Source organism: Rousettus aegyptiacus, unplaced genomic scaffold, assembly GCF_014176215.1.
Source record: "Rousettus aegyptiacus isolate mRouAeg1 unplaced genomic scaffold, mRouAeg1.p scaffold_m13_p_7, whole genome shotgun sequence".
Lineage (NCBI taxonomy): Eukaryota > Metazoa > Chordata > Mammalia > Chiroptera > Pteropodidae > Rousettus > Rousettus aegyptiacus.
This window is the reverse complement of record NW_023416310.1, coordinates 103,526,611-103,546,476: the sequence shown is the minus strand read 5'-3', so window position 1 is coordinate 103,546,476 and position 19,866 is coordinate 103,526,611. Positions and strand designations below refer to the sequence as shown.

General features: G+C 35.4%; 1 protein-coding gene and 1 pseudogene across 2 annotated transcripts in view; one reads left to right on the top strand and one right to left on the bottom strand.

Moving 5' to 3' along the window:
• The window catches only part of FNIP1 (folliculin interacting protein 1), a 101,433-nt gene that overhangs the window by 6,026 nt on the left and 75,541 nt on the right, over positions 1-19,866 (bottom strand). For both annotated transcript variants that reach the window (XM_016118362.2, XM_016118364.2), the window contains 5 exons: positions 16,254-16,400; positions 15,173-15,342; positions 9,692-11,111; positions 8,835-9,003; positions 1,559-1,756 (listed from right to left, as the gene is read on the bottom strand). In XM_016118362.2, the coding sequence (XP_015973848.1) occupies positions 1,559-1,756; positions 8,835-9,003; positions 9,692-11,111; positions 15,173-15,342; positions 16,254-16,400 (2,104 nt within the window). The remainder of the gene's footprint in view (positions 1-1,558; positions 1,757-8,834; positions 9,004-9,691; positions 11,112-15,172; positions 15,343-16,253; positions 16,401-19,866) is intronic.
• Positions 18,475-18,593, top strand: LOC118605670 (annotated as a pseudogene).

Below are 19,866 nucleotides of genomic sequence, written 5' to 3'. Positions count from 1 at the left end.
GCTTTCTATTTTATTCTATTAGTCTATATGTCTGTCCTTATGCCAGTACTACATTGTTTTGATTACTGTCACTTTGCAAGAAGTTTTGAAATCAGAGTTGAGTTTTCCTACTTAGTTCTTCTTTTTCAAAATTGTTTTAGTTCTTCAGGGTCCCTTGAAATACCATATAGATTTTAGGATGGGTCCATTTCTTCAGAAAAAAAAAAAAAGTCACTGGGATTTTGGATAGAGATTGCACTGAATCGGGAGATCACTTTACAGCGCTGTCATCTTTAAAATATTAAATCTTCTAATTCATGAACACAAGATGTCTATTTATTTATGTCTTTAATTCTTTCAGCAATGTTTTATAGTTTTCAGTGTACAAGTCTTTTTCCTCTTTGGTTAAATTCATTTCTAAGTAATTTATTCTTTAGATATTGTGAATGCTTTCTTCATTTCTTTTTCAGACTGTTCATTGCTACTGTATAGAAATACAACTACTTTTGCCTGTTGATTTTGTATCTTGCAACTCTGCTGTATCGTGTATGAGGTCTATTGGTCTTTTTGTGGAACCCAGGATTTTTACATATAAGAGCATGTCATATGCAAAGAGAGATAATTTTACTTCTTCCTTTCCAATTCAGATAGCTTTTGTTTCTTTTCTTGTCTAACTGCTCTGGCTAGGACTGTCCAACATCATGTTGAATAGAAGTGGTAAAAGTGAGCATCCATGTCTTTACCCTCATTTTAGGGGTAAAATGTTCAGTCTTTCACCATTGAGTAATGTTAGCTGTGGGTTTTTCATATATGACCTTTATCATGTTGATCTACAGAAGTTTTTAACTATTCTACGGTATAGTTCTCCTAGGAAGAAAAAGAAACTTCTAAGTTGGAAATGGTGTCTTTGGTAAGAGATTACCAGTATCATGAAGAAGAATCATTCAAAGTCCTGACATGATAATGAACCGGCATTCTACAAAAAGCTTGGGGACAATTCATGTTCATACCTTGATGCTGAAATCAGAGAATATAGTATACAAACATGTACACATCCCCCTCTGTCCTCGTCTGCTTGGGCTGCCATAACCAAATGCCACAGACTCAGTGACTTAAATAACAGAAAATTATTTTCTCACAGCTCTGGAGGCTGGAAGTCTGAAATCAGGGTGCCAATATTGTAAGGTTCTAGTGAGAAGTCTCTTCCTAGCTGGCAGATGAATAACTTCTCCCTGTATCCTCACATGGTGGAGAGAGTGAAATCTCTTCCTCTTCTTGTAATGCCACTAATCCCACCCTGGGGGTCTTCATGACCTAATCTAACCCTAAGTACCCTCTCTAAAGGCCCAGCTCCAAATACAAGTGCTGTAGGTTAGGGCTTCAATATATGGATTTAGAGGTACATAACAAATCAGTCCATAATGCCTTCTTACAAGAAAACAATGATGAAGCTAACAGTGGTATTCAATGTAGGCACATACTAAATTTACATTGAACAGTGGTATTCAATGTAGGCACATATTAAAGCTTAGTCACTTATCAGAGTGCTCAAAGTAGTTCAGGCCTCACACATACTTACAAAATTTGGAGACAAATTATGTTTATAAAGCTGAAGAGTGGAATGAAGCAGATTGGAGACAAGACTGGAAACCAATACTTCCTTTCCCAATTTATTATCTGTCACTCGTCTCTGGCTACTGGCCACTTGAACAGTCCATTTATCCATATCTGCTATAATACAGACAGCTTCTGCTATTGGTTCATCCAATACTGGATGCTGAAAAGAAAAGAAGAATTCATCTTACAAAAATCAAATAAAGTTTTCACAAATAATGATAATGGAGTGAGGCAATGAAGAAATTCTTCACGCAAACAGAATAAAAGAATATTAAATTCTAAAAGTCACTGCCAAAGAATCCTTGACAGTGGAGGATGGGATAGTTAATTAATGCAATAACAAATACCCCAAGGTAGCATATAAAATTATCATTGGTAGACATTCATTACTAGAACTTAACTTTCACTGGTCTTTTGATTATTCATTCATTCAACAAATTTACTGAGTAACTATGGCTCCAAGCAATGGGAAAAAAATGTCTTTCACCTTGAATGGTGAGGTTCTGTGCTAACTATCTAAGCATTGATTTGCTTGAGTACCTCGGGGATTATTCCTTGATTACATGAAGTACCTCGCCAGCTATGCACATTGGTTTTTCAGTTTTACCAAGATGTATATCCAGGGTATGGACACAACAGTTATGAAGGAGACAAATCAACAGGTACTAATATGGTTAAAAAAGAAGTCAACATACACACGCTCACGCACAACACATATGCGCCACACTCGTTACATTTTTAAAAATTCGGATCGATATATAAATGAAAATGTGTAGGAAAAAAAAAGGAAAATACTCAAATAGATTTATTATGAAGATCTCTGTGAAGTATGGACTATTAAGAATATGAAGAATTTCTTTGTTTTGTTTTATATATCTTTATATTGCTTGAATTTCTACCACAAGCATTTACCTAAATGATATTTTTATAATTAGAAAATCTATAATTAGGGAAAAATATTTTTAACTCACATATATGGATAAAAAGACCACAGACACAGAGTTGTGCCCTTGGCTTCCTATGATTTACACACAAAGACCAACAATGAGAAGTACATAGCACCACTACCAGAAAGAGATGATGACCTTTACAATGCTCAATATTTCAACACCTTTCTGTATGTGAAAAGGTAAAAATTTTTTCAACATTGGCTATATAGATTAGCAGTTATAAGACTGAGATAAAAACTATAATTTGAAATACTTGAACTTTTTCCTTTCTAGTTTTTACCGTTACTACAATCTCAGAGCTAAGGATGTAAGTTTGTTCCTGGATACACCCAAGTTAGGCACCCTAAAGGGACAGCCTTTTGCCTAGTTAATGAACAATCATTTTGAATAAAGCTTTTTGCTAGAAGCTAAGGAAACAAAAATAGTGAGGGAGATAAAAATAAATACACCTGGCCATTAAAAGACACCTGTAACATGAAATAGAAATCAAGTACAGGGGTAGCAGAAGAGGACAACATTGGGTTCTGTGTAACTGGGAGTTTCACAGTGGAAGGGACAAAATGTGACAATGAAGTTATGTATAGGATTGCTGGTGATAAATGTGAGAGGAATATGGATAATTCTCTAAGAGGATATGTCATGAGAAGATTCAGAGAAAGAAGTAGATACATGTTAACTAAACTTGTGAAAAATGATATTGAGAAGTGGGGAAGAAGAGAATGGCAAACAAAAATCCTGGAAAGATACATGTTGCAGAGGGAACAGATCTTAGGAACATCGCAAACTGCTGTTCAAACTGGCACTGTCTTTTGGAGAAGAAATTAACCAACATGCATCGAGAATATCAAAATAGCCCACAAACTTAAAAACTGGACACTAACTTCATTTCTGGGAATCTAGCCTAAAGAATAAATCTTCAATTCATAAAACACAGCAACAATATCAGGTCATTTACAATGGTAAAAGGAAGAAAACTTTATTTTAGAAGTTGAGCAATAGAGAACTCAGAAATAAACCCATGCATATATCCTCAATTAAGTTATGACAAAGGAGCCAAGAATATACAATGCAGAACGGATAATCTCTTCAATAAATGGTTTGAGAAAACTGGATAGCCATATGCAAAAGAATGAAACTGGACCCCTATCTGACACCATACACAAAAAATCAACTCAAACTAGATTAAAGACTTGAACATAAGACCTGAAACCATAAAACTCCTAGAAAAAAACATTGGAAGTAAGCTCCTTTAACATTCGTCTCGGCCATGATTTTTTGGATTTGTCACCAAAAGCAAAGGCAAAAGCAAACTAAACTAAAAGGTTTCTGCACAGCCAAGGAAACCATCAGCAAAATGAAAAGGCAGCCTACAGAATGGGAAAAGATATTTGTAAACCATATATCTGATAAGTGGTTAATATCCAAAATATATAAGAAACTCATACAACTCAATAGCAAAAACAAACAAAAAAATCAATTAAAAAATGAGTAAAGTAACCGAACATGCATTTTTCTGAAGAAGACATACAAATGGCGAACAGGTACATGAAAAGGTGCTCAACATCACTAATCATGAAGAATCACCTCGCACCTATTAGAATGGTTATCAAAAAGACAGGAGATAACAAGTGTTGTTGAGTGTGGAGAAAAGAAAGCCCTTATGAACTGTTGGTGGGAATGTAAATTGGTACAGCCACCACGGAAAATAGTATCAAAAAATTCAAAACAGAACTATCATGTAATTCCACAATACTGCTTCTGGGTATGTATCCATAGGAAATGAAAACAGGATATCAAAGAGATATCTGCACTATTATTCACAATAGTCAAGATATGAAAACAACCTATCCGGTATCTGTCAACAAATGATGGATAAAAAATGTGTGTGTGCGTATGTGTGTGTACACTGGAATATTATTCAGCCATGAGAAAGAAGGATATCTTGCCATTTGCAACAACATGGGTGGACCCTGAGTGAGATAATTCAGACAAAGACAAATAATACTATATATCTCTTACATGTGGAATTTTTTGAAAACCTTATAGAAATAGAGAACAGACTGGTGTTGACAGAGGAGAGGTAGGGGATATGGATAATGTGGTCAAAAGGTACAAACTTCCAGTTATAAGACAAATAAGTTTGGAGGTGTAATGTACAGCATGGAGACTATATTTAAACAATATGGTATTGTATATTCAAAAGTTGCTGGGAGAGTAAATCTTAAAAGTTCACATTACAAGAAAAAAATCTATAACTATGTGAGGTAATGGGCATTAACTAAACTTACTATAGTAATCATTTTGCAAAACACACATATATCGAATCATTATGTTGTACACCCAATACTAATACAATGTTATATGTCAATTATATAGCAACAAAATTGGGGAAAATGGTGAGAAAAACTAATGGTATGACAAAGTCAAGAAAAAAATCATTAAACACTAAAAATAATGTTTACAAAGTATGTTAATAAAGAGAAATTCTCTTACATCAACTCTTAAGTGACAAAAGCAGAATTCAAAACAGTAAATATAATACCATAAATATTTACATATGTATATATAATACCATGTACATATATAGTGTGTATATATATATACACAGACACACATACATTTTATATGTATAGTGTATATAAAATATATATAAGTAAATGTAAATTTTAGTGTTTTAATTATATAGTAGGGAAATTATGGTAAATCTAGATAAAAAAGTTTGTTAAAAAATTTTATCAAAACTATATATATAGTCTATACGTATATATGTAAAATATATATATATTAATATACAAAATAATAACATATATGAAGATAAAAGGCCTCAATTTTATACATGTCTATGGTGTGTATAACATACAATTACATACATAAACAATAGTAATGATGGCAAAAACATACAAGGCACAGAGTGCCTAATTATACAAAATACCACAGAGTATAACTCTGGTGTATAAACATTAGTATCACTTTCATTATTAGGTAAAGAAACTAAAGCTCATTTAGATTAAATATCTTGTCTTAGGATATATAGGCATTAAGTGGCCAAGTTTAGGTTTTATGAAATGCCACATACTGAATAATGAATGCAAGAATGCCAGGTTTTCAGAGAGAACACCAAAGAATCCTGTGTGTGTTAAAGAGTACAGATGGAGGAAGAAAAGAGACCGAGTAACAGAATAGATGTAATGAAAGACAAGAGGACAGAGAGTGCATTAGAAGGACCCAAATGGGATTTTCTAACCAAGTAATTCGACAAATACTTACTGAGCACTACATTAGACATTGAGAGGACAGAATTGAAAAATAAAATAGACATGGTTCCTTCACCCTGAAGGAAAAATAACATCAATTGTATAAATTCTTTCCTCTGACGCATTAAATTATTAGTGTCTTCTTCAGGTGTCTTTTTTTTTTTTTTTTAATGCACTCTAACATACTTATATACTGGCCCTATCTTCTCTGGTACTAAGTAAATTACTTGAGGTCAGAAACTATTTTTTTCATCTGTATATATCCCTTGGAGCACTAGCAGTATGTTCAGAACATAGTATCAGTAAATATTTATTTGATTGGTGTTAAAAGGTTGAAGAAAATAGCTTTTAAATGTAAAAAACAAGAGTTTCATAAGTTTTCATTATAAACTGTTTTTATCTGGATTTGCCATAATGTCTCTACCATACAATAAAACACCAAACTTTACAACTTTAGTTACTTTTCTACAAACTCTGAAGTTTTAAACCTTTTCAGCTAGCAATCAAGTGACTGACTGCTTGCTCATATTTTATCACCCATAATTTCCTAGTTGGCTTTCTCCACTTCCTTTTTAACATTTTTTCGAGGGGGTGACTTTTAAAATAAAAAAATTATTAAAGTGATACATGGAATTGAAGAGAGAAACAGAAAATTCAAAAACAGCTGGAGACTTCAATATTCCACTTTCAATAACTGATGGAACACTAGACAAAAAATCAGCAAGGACACAGGCTATTAGTCAACTTGATCTGACATCTACTGAACACTTTGACCAACAATAGCCAATTCCTCTTTTTCAGCTCATGTGGAACATTCTCCAGGACAGACCATATGCTGGGCCATAAAACAAGTCTCAATACATTTAAAAGGACTGAAATCAGATAAAGTGTATTGTCTGACCACAATGGAACTTAGTAATCAACTATAAAATATAAAACGAAATTTAAGAATTTCACAGATATTTGGAAATTAAATATCACACTTCTAAATAACCCATGTGTCAAGGAAATGGCAAGGGAAGCTGGAAAATACTTTGAAGTGAATGGAAATGAAAACAAAACAGATCGAAATTTATGAGACTCAGTTAACTCAGTTACAACAGTGCTTAAGAGGAAAATTTATAGCTTTAAATGCCTATATTAGAAAAGAAAAAATATTTCAAATCCAGAATCAAGTGTCCACCTTAAGAAACTAAAAAAGAGCAAACTAAATCCAAAACAAGTCAAAGGAAATAAATAATAAAAATTAGGTTAGAAAACAATAAAATATAATACAGATAATCAAGACAATTCATGAAAACAAAAGCTATTTCCTTGAAAACACCAACAAAATTGACAAATCTTCAGCTAGAATAGAAATCAGCAAATATGTTCTGTAAAGGACCAGAAAGAAAATATTTTTGACTTCAGGAACTACATGTCACTGTCTCAAAGGCTCAACTCTGCTGTTGAAGTAGGAAAAGAGTCATACAATATATAAATAAATGAGTGTGGTCATATTTCAATAAAACTTTATTTACAAGAAGTAAGCCTATTTGTCCCACGGGCCATAGTTGGCTGATCTTCAATGCAAATGGGCCAAAAATATGTACTAATGAAATCAAGCCATGAATGAACTCTTCTTTGAAGAATCCCCTTGGGCAGGACACACACACACACACACACACACACACACACACACACACACAAAATCGGGAATGAAAGAAGAAACATGACCAGAGACCTTACAAAAATTAAAAGGATTATAAGTGTGTATTGTGAATAACTTTATTCCAACAAATTAGGTCACTTAAATAAAACTAATTTCTAGAAAGAAAAAAATATCAAAACTGACTCAAGAAGAAAAAGAAAATTATATATATAACAAGAAATTGAATTAGCAATTTAAAATATTCTCATTAAAAAGATATTCTAGACCCAGATGGCTTCACTGGTGAATTCTATCAAACATTTAGAGAAAAAAATTAATATTAATCTTCCAGAAAATCTTGAGAGAAAAGAGGAGGGAATACTTATCAACTCATTTTATGAGGCCAGTATCATTCTGGTATGAAAGCTAAATGAAGACATCAAAAGAAAACTATAGACTAATATCCTTCATAAATATAGACTCCAAAATCCACAACGAAATATTAGTAAATCAAATCTAGCAACATATGAAAGTATTATATACCATGACCAAGCGAGATTTTCCCCCACTAAGAACACAAAGGTTGGTTTAACATCAAAATATCAATCTATATAATATATCGCATTAATAGTTTATAGTTTAAAGAAAAATTACATGATCATTTCAATAGATACAGAGAAAGTATGTGACAAAATCTCACACACATTCATGATTTTAAGGCAGGTGAGGGGAGGGAACTATGAAGAGAAGGGAACTTTCAAAAAACTACAAGGAGAAGGGAACTTTCTCCACCTGATAAAGGGCATCTATAAGAATCCTACAGCTAATATCAAACTTAATAATGAAAGACTCAATATTTTCTAAGATCAGGAGCTAGACAAGGATGTCCATTCTCCACATTTCTATGCAACATTGCACCGAGGTTCTAGCTCATATAATCAGGTAAGAAAAAGAAACAAAAGGCATCCAGATTGGAAAGAAAGGTGTCAAACTGTCTATTCATTGATGACATGAGCCTGTATGTAGAAAATCCTAAGGAATCCACACTAAAAACAATAAGAACTAACTAGGAATGAATAATAGGAAAATAAAATTAAAATAATTCCATTCACATTTAGGCATTTACAATTTTATTGATATTATAAATAATCTAGTGATGAACATCTATGAATAGATATATACAGGACTTTCTGTATTTTAGATTTCCATTTGGATAGATTCCTGGAACTCTCTATTTGCTTTCATAGTGACAGGTACAAACATGCAGGCATTACGCAAAGTGACTGATTCAGAAAACAATGATTGTATTATACAGTGAGTGTAACCAATGTATAACGCAATTCTAGGTACTCCTAGTTAACAGATTCATTCTCAATAAATTCAAGAGCAGTGAAGGTCACTCACCTGCACAGCATGAGACAAATCTGACACCAGACACTGACGGAGCCTCTCATCACTCCCAATTCCTTGAAGAACAAAGTCGGGCACATAAGACGAACAGTAACCACCCAACAAGGACCTCCCAAAATTGGCAATGTTGGGCTGAACAGCACTCACTTCAATTAACTTTGACCTAGAAGAAGGGTCCCAAAAGAAGGCATACCTAATTAGTAATAAACATATTTTAACAATAAAAAGAATTTTGGACTCTACTAATCCATGTTTAATATTGTCAATTTTCACAAAATATACTCAGAGTACAAGCATTCTTAAATAAAAACTGGCTTAAGTGCTCAATCAGACCACAAAACACTCCTTCGTCCTATCCAGAACAAAGTAAAATTTCTCACAAACCCAAAGCCTGGTTTCTAACATTTCTCATGTACGAATCTTCTCCTTGTATACCTGGCCCAGAATATACATTCCCTGTTTTCCTCTTACTCTTGGCTAAATTTATTTTATAACAACCATTTCCTACCTTCTCAGTGATTATCTCTCCCTCGTCACCAGGCTCGACACACATCCTTTTGGGGGGCATAATTCAATCCTAAGGGGCTTTAAAACTTCTAAGCAGTAAGAAATCTCCTACATACCAACATAAATTTTCCCTCATGCCTTCACAAAGCTTTTTGGGGGTGCCTGTGAGGCTTAGCCTTTACTCCTTCCTATGAGTAATGGCACATGATAATGAGAGAGAATCTGTCTGGGACAATAATCTCTTCTTTTATACATTACCTACTCCCAACCTTCAGGGACCAGCTAAACAAAAGAATAGTACATATTTATATAAGGCCTATTATATGCTGAAACTTCCTACTTACCCAGGAAAAGGTATGTCGTCTTCTTCTGCCCAGTCCTCTTGCTCTCCTCCATAATAACTGCTTACTTGTCTAGTCATGTCATGGCCTGTATCCTCACTTTCACTATCCCCAAGAGCACTATCTGAACTTTCATTTCTTGGAATGTCCCATTCAGTTCCTACAGCAATTTTTTTCTCTGAACTCTCTTTTTCCCCATGGGGGACAAGAATGGAGAGTGTGTCACTTTGGTCATGCTGAGGATAGCAGGTTTTACATGAATCTTGGTGAACTGTTTCTACACATTTACAAACTTCATTGTTCTGTTTTTTATTTTTTGTACACAATCTTTTCGAAAACTCCAACATACAGCAGTGTTCTTTACTGTCTGCACTTGTTTTAACTGTAATATCATCAATAGTCCTGGTTTCGATTGAATCATCATTAAAATATTCATCAAATAAGCTCATGCTTTCTGGGTCAGAATGATTCCAACAGGGAAGTTCGCGGGGCTCTCCAGAAACCACATTCAGTGTATCAGACTCTCTAGATTGGTCCTTAGATGGTTGTTTAATTTCTTGATGCTGATCAACAGCCCCTCTTTCTTCCTTTGGTGCTTTGGTGTGATGCCTGGTAATCTGATCCACCACAGCCTGACTCCGGAGTTCAGTGTCTGAGTCTGGTGACATAGAATCCCCAATCAAGAAAGTAACCTTTGTCTGGGTTGCCTCACAAGAAAATGCAGCAGTCACAAGCTTATCTGGAGGCTTTTTTTCCACAACCATTCCTGTGGATCTCAACACTTTGCCTGCATGATTACCCGAATCCAGCAATTCCTCACTCTGCCATGTTTCCTCTGCCACCTCCAAGCCTGACTTTGATAATGTACATTTTTCTACCGGAGCAGATCCTGTGCAAACAACTGTCTCTAATTTGGTATCAAGGCAAGTTCTTAATTTATCTCTGTACTGTTTAACATCAACAGCATTTTCTTCTTGGCAGTCAGAAGGAGAAATCATTCGGCATTCATCTGAAATTTCTAGCAGCTCCTTAGAGCTGTTTTGAATATCTTCGCTCTCTTGCTGTGAAACACTCTCTGTATTTTGCCCCAGGAGCGGATGACTGCAATATTTACAGTTACAGTTAGGAGTCCTTGTTTCTTCTGACTCTTTAAAGAGCAAACTGCTTTTGTTCCTATGCATTGTGATAAGCACGTACTCGGATTCTTCTATTTCACCTTTCTCCAAAGTGGTAGTAATTACTGTGCCAGGCATAACAATGGCTTCATCTTCTCCGTTTTCTAAAAGATGGGTTTCTTGAAGTTCAGAGCATCTTATGAAATAAGTAAGAAAATAAAGCAGCCTCTGGACCATGTCTTGTCGTTTGCCAACGACCACCGTCCTTGCTAACCGTACAGGAGAGCCAATAGCGCCATACAAGTCCCCTGCAACGGAAAAATCAGTCAATGGACACATGCTCTACTCAGGCAGCTAAGCAGGCTATTTTCAATGATCGGAAACCTACTCTTATTGTATGAGGATTCAGATTTTATTCTTAGTTCATTAATAAGAAAGTAGGATGAGACGAATGGTCTAAATAAACCAAAGAGAAGGTGAATGAAGGGGTTTTGTAGCTTCCTCCTTAAGCAGCTGCTGTGGTTCTCAATCCTCAAGCAAAGAGTCAGTTGTAAAAGTCACATTTACCAAGAATATTCTCTGTGCCAGGCCCCAAGCGGAGCACTCCATCTGGAGAAGTAGTGACTGAAGTACATGTGCAAAAAGATTCTGTAGCTGCATCCAATGCAGAAGAGAGAATGCACAATACCTGCTCGGGGGCAAGGAGACAAAGGGAGTAGTGGTGGAATGGAGCAGAGCTGGAGCAGTCACTTCACACTTAACCTTCCTTGATTTTAATCATAATCCTTACTTGTGCTGCCATACCCAAGACCCCACAGTTCTCACGATTTTAACAGCGCATTTCCCCATTCTTTCCCTCAAGGGTTGAGTACTCAGGATAGACTAGAAATGCCAGAAAAAGAGAGACCTATCCTAAGAGGAAAGGAAAGGGTAACACATTTAGCAATGTGGTTCGTTCCCACTTTGTGTCCATACTAGACATGAACGGTCATCTCATTAAAAAGGGGGCAGGGGGAAGTGAGTTACCAATGTCATTTCTATATTTGTGTTGTAGCTGAAACTAAACCAACAAAGAAACAGGTACCAAAAAACTTTAAAATGGAGACTACAAAGTCATTAGTTTAAATTTAATTCAATTTTGCAAGCTGTCAGTATATACATTTAAAAGCTTCTATTTATACTTTACGAAACTCCCATATTTTAAAGAAACAAATATAAACAGGTCTCATATACATACATTCTACAGACAGTATTGTGATAAATTTCCTTCCCTGGCTAAGACACTGGCCCTAACACCATCACATCACTATTCAAAACCATTCCCAAGTTCCCCACTGATTACCAAATAACCTAAACTGCTTGGGCATGGCATGTTCCACTTTATTTCCCCAGGTCTGCTTTCTTCAGTTCCCCTTTCTCATCTTTACGCACCCAAAGTCCCACTTTAAGTGGACTGCTTAAACCCAATCACTGAACAATCAGCACTTTTAATACCTAGACCCCTATACTCATGTCATATACTTCCCTTCTCTCTTCATCTCTGCCAGTCCAGCTTCCCACACAAGCATCCTTTTTTGGGCAAAAGGAAACTTCCCCAGTTGAACTCCTATTGAACTTTTCATTTCTCTTATAGTCCCTCTTTGAATTCTCATTACTGTCCACATATGTATTACCTATAGTGTAATACTGTCAACTTCTTGAAGGCAAGGACTAGGTATCATTCATCTGCATACCCTCCAATGCTCTTTGCACAGAGCCTTAGACATATTATGTACTTGATAAATTATAGAATTGAAAATAGGTTTGAAATGTCCAAAAAAAAAAAAAAAATACCACTTGAATTACCTGACTTGAAAAAGGGAAATTTATCATCCATACAATGGAATGAATTCTACTCAGCATTAAAAAGGAACAAACTATTAATATATACAACACAGGTGAATCTGGAATAATTATGTTAAATGAAAGAAGTCGGACAAAATAAAGCATGTACTGTACGATTCCATTTATATAAAACTCTAGAAAATGAAAACTAATCTGTAGTAACAGAAAGCAGACGAGTGGCTGGCTGCCTGAGTATGGAGGAAGGTGAACAGGGAGAGTGGAGAAGAACAGCAGGGAGGGATTACAGAAGGGCATCAGAAAACTTTTGGATGTTCACCATCTTGATTTTTGTGATGGTTTCAGAGTCATATATATTTTACATATATATCAAAACTTAAAAATTGTATATTTGATATATGTGTTTGCTGCATATCGATTATTCTTTAATTCAAAGAGAATAAAGAAAAGGAGTCAGGGAGGGCAAGAGTAAAGAGAGAGGGTGGAAAGGAGAAAGGGAAGGAAGGAAAGGAGGGGGGGTGGGGAGGGAAGGAGGGAGGTTGGCTACATGAGTTAATAAGCCACATGACAATTTGCCTGGCAAGCTCACTCACCAGCACAACCTAAGGGAAGGTCCTACCAGGTCACCAACATGTTCTCATTTTATTTTTATTCTTCCCCATTACCTAATGGCAATAGAGTAAGGGTAGGAGTAATGCAGCTACATTTACCAGAGATCATCCTAAGCACTTTACATGTATTATCTCATTTAACTTTCACTATGTACTATCTATTGTTATCAGCACTTTACAGATAAGGAAAATTGTGGTTTAAACATGGTCTGTCTGGTGCCACAGACTGTGCTTCTAAGTGCTGTGCCACACTGCCTTCTCAATGACTGTCTCCTTATCAACTACGCCCTCTCCCCACTGGTAACCATTAATTTGGTGGGGCCTAGCACTAAGAAACATTTTTTGAAATCACTCCACAAACGAAAAGTGGAAATACATAAACCTCAAAGACCGCTTCTCAGTTAACCAGATATGTTCTAGCTATCACAGGTGACTATGGTTCATTCTTTCCAGGCACATAACCAAACACAACATTTCCCAAACACCCTGGTGTTACTAGTAAACCAGCCATCATCCAGCTCCTCTTGCTCAGCTGCAGCTCTCTATTTATAAGGAATGATATCAGGAACAACATAATTTAGCAGAAAGACAATGAGAAAACAAGTAAATAACAGGTGCTTTAGAATAGGGAAGGAAAACATATAGGCAGTAAACTCTCTGATATTGCTATTAGTAATTTTTTTCCTGCTATATTTTCTTGGGCAATGAAAACAAAAGGAAACAAACAAACAAACAAACAAATGGAACATTAAACTAACAAAGTTTTTGCACAGCAAAGGAAACCATCAACAAACGACAAGACAAACTACTGAATGGGAGAAGATATTTGCCTATGACACATCTGATAAGGAGTTAATACCCCAAATTTATAAATAGGAAGAAGATCTGAATAGGTATTACTCCAAAGAGGACATATAGATGGACAACAGACATATGAAAAGATCCTCAACATCACTAATCATCAGAGAAATGCAAATTAAAACAAGGAGATACCACGTCACACCTATCAGAATGGCTATCACCAATAAATCAAAAAACAACAAATGTTGGTGAAGATGTGGAGAAAAGGGAACCTTCATGCACTGTTGGTGGAATTGCAAAATGGTGCAGCCACTATGGAAAACAGTTCAAAGGCTCCTCAAAAAATTAAAAATAGAACCACCATTTTACTCAGTAATTGCCCTTCTGGGTATTTATCCAAAGAAAACCAAAACAACACTAATTCATAAAGATCTATGTACCCCTATGTACACAGCAGTGCTATTCATAATAGCCAAGATATGGAAGCAACCTAAGTGTCCATCAACAGACAACTGGATAAAGAAGGTATGGTACATATATACAATGAAATATTACTCACTCATAAAAAGTGAAATCCTACTATTTGCAATGACATGAATGAACCTACAGGGTATTATACTGAGTGAAGTAAGTCAGACAGTGAAAGCTAAATACTGTATTATTTTACTTATATGTAGAATCTAAGGAACAAAAGGAACAAACTAAATGAAAACAGACTCACAGACACAGTGAACAAAATGGTGGGGAGGAGGGTTGGGGGGCTGGGTAACAAAAGTAAAGGAATAAAGCAGCACAAATTAGTAGTTACAAAACAGTCATGGGGATGGAGAGTAAGCATAGGGAACACAGTTATTAGTATATGTAATGGGTATGTACAGCCAGATGGATGCTAGAGCAATCAGGGGGATCACGCCATAAACTACATAAATGTCTAACCATTGTACTGTATACCTGAAATTAATATAAAATATACATATATAAATAAATTACAGAACTAGAGGAAGAAAAAGAGAGCATTTTATTTCACTATTTTTGTTTTTGCTATAAAATAACTCCAGATAAACACACAAAAGTCCAAGTATAATACACCGTGAAACAGTTTTCAGATTACATACCCAGTTGTGCCCAAAGTGGATTATACGGATGAGTCTTTGCCAACATATCTACACTCTGAGAGGAATGTTTTTCTAAAAATATTTTTATAGGTGGTTGTCCATTTGGCATGACTGTTGGAACCCAGGCAAGATGATTGGTCAAAACTGCAGTAATGAGGGCTGGCAAGAATCTGGAAACAAAATGCATCCCATCAGATTCCAATCTGATTTCATAAACCCTAAATACAGTATAAAATACAGTGACAGAATAAAGCAAAGAGATAACATGTTCGCATGTGGCCAAACAGCACAAAAAAGGAGAGAAGGATGGCAGGCAGGCATATCACCAGAATAAAAATGAAAGTTAATTAATTTTTCAGTTGTGTAGAAGTTAAAGAAAATCCTTAAAATAAGTCATTCAAAAGATCTATTTCTCATCATAATTAAAAAACAAACATGTAGTTTCACTTGAAAAATATGAATTCTCTCCAGTGTTTAATCTACACGATTTATTAACAAATCAACCAGGAAGTCCAAACATTACTAAATGGGAAAATCAAGAAAGTATTAAACTTTGTCTACCATCGAAGAGAGTAAAAGTATCTAAATTACTCATCTGAAGTCTAGGAATTTGAGGAATGGTCAGAAGAAACAATATGAAAAAATATCATATTAAAAATGTATCATTGGAATCCTGGCACTTAGTTATGATTTTTTACTTCTTTTCTACAGAATAAAACTGCAAAAGTAGATATAACCCACATCAAAAAAAAGAACTTCAAAGAGTTCTGTAAAATGTCAGGAATTTTAATTTAACACAAAGATATTTCTACTGTTTTTCATTCACAAATTTCTGTGGCCTTCTTCCACAGCCTATGTTTTAACTATCTTTTAGAATTATCTTGATTATGAATAATATAAAATAATTTCAAAGATAATAGTTAATTCATTCACTTTTGTAATTAAGTTTGATCACAATTTGATAGCTAGTTATAATAAATAAGAGCTAAGACACTAAAGATAGCTAGCTGGATGGATGCATGTATACATGCATGTGCACGCGCACACACACACACGCACACAGATATAAAGTAAGCCATACTGATTTTTTGAAGCATTTTCCATTAGAAAAGTGAATTCCTTCATGAAACGATGGCAAAGCTGGTTCTTTTCTGGAATCCCCGACATCATTGTAAGCCAGACAGGCTCTCCAATACGTGGCATCGTGTAAAGATTACAAATTGTTGTCCTAAAAAGAGGAAAACACATTATGAAATTTACAATTCCCAGATTTACATACTTTTAAAACAAAGTTATCTTGACAGCTTGGGCTTCACACTCAGATTATTAAAGGTTTTGAGAGGACACAATGCATCAAATCATTCTTTCTCTGTCATCAGCACAGTACCATGAAGAACAGTCTGTACATGAACTTGAAATATGTTGGTTCTGGCACTGGCTCTATCCCCAATGACTGTGTGCCCTTGGGTATATTACTTCCCTACTTTAAGCATCCGTTTCTTCCACCTGTAAAATGAAAGGCCTAAGACTAGATAATTTCTAAACCCCCTTTCGGCTCTACGTTACAAAGATATATGGTGTACTTAAATATATTGCAAATAATCAACAACACAGAAAATAAAAATATTCTAAATGGAGTAATAGCTTATCCTTATACCCACTCAAAACAACAGTTTATCAGCATCATTTTGTTGATGCTGTGCTGAGACTCTTTAGTAAAGTTCTAAAGGATGATGAGGACATTATGGATGACATGCTATATTCTGACTCTTTCAAGCTTTTCAAGTTTTCCTTGAATCAACACAAGAGAGGATTATTGCAAAATCATGATCACTGTCAGCTCTTTTGGCTGGCTGTCTAATTTATTTAGGCAATAGCTAATCTTATGACTTGCACTCCCTCCTGAAGTCTTCAAGAGTATCTTTAAGATGTCAATTCTTTTCTTCGTAATTAATATCTACTCAGTGAAGTCCTGTATACTCACCAGTCTAAGGAACTCCTGCCAAGTTGGGGCTTAAGAAACTAGCTGAACACTGGTGCTCTGATAGCTCCACAAGTGCTAATACCTACTATACCTCAGCATAATTCTCTAACACCTAGAATCTAAAAAAAAAAAAAAAAAAAAAAAAGGGAAAAGACTTCTCTTGCCTGTACAAATTTCACTGAATCTTGACCCATTATAAACACAATATAGTACAGTAGATAGAAGTGACAAATACAGGTCACATAAGTTCTAGGTATGGCACAAAAAACCATTAGTGAGAATGAATGAATGAACAAATGAATGAAAAGAAAAAGAATTAAGGGTATTTTACAGAGAAAAATATGACTGGAATATAAACTAGGGATATGTGAAAATGCTTATTTTTAAATCCTATTAAGAACATCCACATAGGATGGAAAACTGAGCACAAATGTTTATCCCTCTCAGTTCTGATGCCCCAACTGAATACACTTACAGATCTGAAATCAAATAAACCACTAGAACAAATAGAATTGGAGAGGAACCTTAATGAAAATTAAAATTATAGATTAAATAAAATTCTCGAAGATAAAACACAAAGAACATTAACTGAACTAATAGAGTAGGTGGGTGGGATGGGTTATAGTGCTCAGAGAGGGAGTCATGCATGAAAAAGTGCTAATTTGTGCCACTGAATAAAAAGAGGCTCAGGACTCACAAGAGCCCAGTGAAGTAGAGGGCAGGAGTTATACAGACTGTATCCTGGGAGATTAATTCAAGGTCCATGGATGGTTGATGACCCCTACCCCTACCCTATTTTCCCACAGAAATACTACAGATAGCAGAACAGATAGAGCAACTGCCTAGCCCAGAGAAATGACAACCTCCTATCTCTTCCTGATATTTAAATATTTCACACTATATAAACATATATAGTCAACCTTGTGGTATTAAAATTTAATGGGAGGAGACAGCAAGTTGGGGGGGAAATGTCTGAATATGCTCCTTAGGGAGTGATAATGAAAAATGGTTGAGCAACACTACCTAAAGTAAAGTTATCCAGTCTGTGCCTGATTTATGCAAAGAGCTCCCAACCTGTATTTTGGTGCTTCACTCTCAACTATAAATGGGCAACCAAAATACCGATATATAGGGAGAGCCTCTGAGGAGAGAAGGACACAAACAAAAAGACAGAAACATACACACACTCTTGACACACAAAATAACTCCAGAAGAAATAGCAAATGCATTCAGAAAAAGAAAAGGAAAATGAAGGTGGGGGGGGACACAGAAGATCAACCCAGGAGTGCCAGTTTCTAACAAAAAGAATTCAGGAGAGGTCTACGGCCATACCACCCTGAACAAGCCGAATTCCATCTGATCTCGGAAGCTAAACAGGGTCGGGCCTGGTTAGTACTTAGATGGGAGACCACATAGGAAGGCCAGGTAGTATAAAAAATAAAAAATAATAAAAAATAAAAGAATTCAAGAGAGAAGAAAATAAATTATCAAAGAAATATGCTCTAAAATTGATAAACCAAGAAACAGCTGCATTAAGTATACTGTTTAATAATACTGAGGTAAATAACAAAAGAAAGAGTTGAGGTAGAATGTTCTTGGGAAGTAAGAATGAGGATGGAGAGGTAGGGTAGTGTTCATTTAGTTTCCATTATTAGACCCTTCAGTATGTATGTTTTTTGTTTCTTAACCATGTGAATATATTTTTTGATTAAAAGAAACACTGTATAAATGACTTGAACCAATTGATTCATTTTCCATGAGTTTTGTCAGCATAATTGTGTCTACTACAAACTCTATGTATCATGGGCCAGTGCCAGATCACTACCCCTAGTACAGTGGTCCACTGAGGACACACACGCTTAAGGATATGCACTACGACCTAAGAGTGTAGCAGGTGCAAAGAAGGTAAAGAAATTAAGTATGCAGCTGTGCTTCTCATTATATACAACTCTGGTGTCATTAACAACCTAGAAATAATCTTGCTTTTTTCCCCTACTAATGGTTATATCCTACCCTTTGCTAGTAAGAAGGGCAAGGATTTTCAGTCATCTTACCCCTTCTTTTCCCTGGTATGTCCCTAGAGAAAGACTCCTTAGTTGTAAGGGAACGGGGTACATGACTTAGTTTTCTTCGATATGCATACAGTCTAGGTCAAAGTCCAAGGACCTCACCTGTGCCACGAAGCAAAGCTAGCTAAAACATACTTCCTGCTTCTCTAGGTTTCAGGGTTTCTATATACATGTGAATCATTTCCTTCCTCTTCTCAACTGCCTAAAACTCATAGTCTGGCCTCAAAACATCACATACTTGAAAAATTATCTAATTGCCAATTTTTAACAACAACTTAATTTTAAAATTGTATGACAATCTCATTATTTGTAGTAATATTCTATAAAGGTGACATAAATAATGAATTAGTGAACACTGAATCACTGTTCCTAGGGGAAATATAGGGTTAAGGTTCCTGTATGCCTCTGGTCACAACACTTTCATCAACCCATCAATATATAATCTTGTTTTATGAGGGGTTCTGTATATATAGTGTTTAATATTTAATATACTATTGATTCATTAACATTGAGTTCACAGCCAACAGCACTATGACTCACACCTGCATGAAGCTTACCCAGCACAAATATTTTTCTCTTTAAGGCACATCACAGCCTTCTTGCACTTAGTAACATTGGAGAGCATTTCAGCACTATGCTTG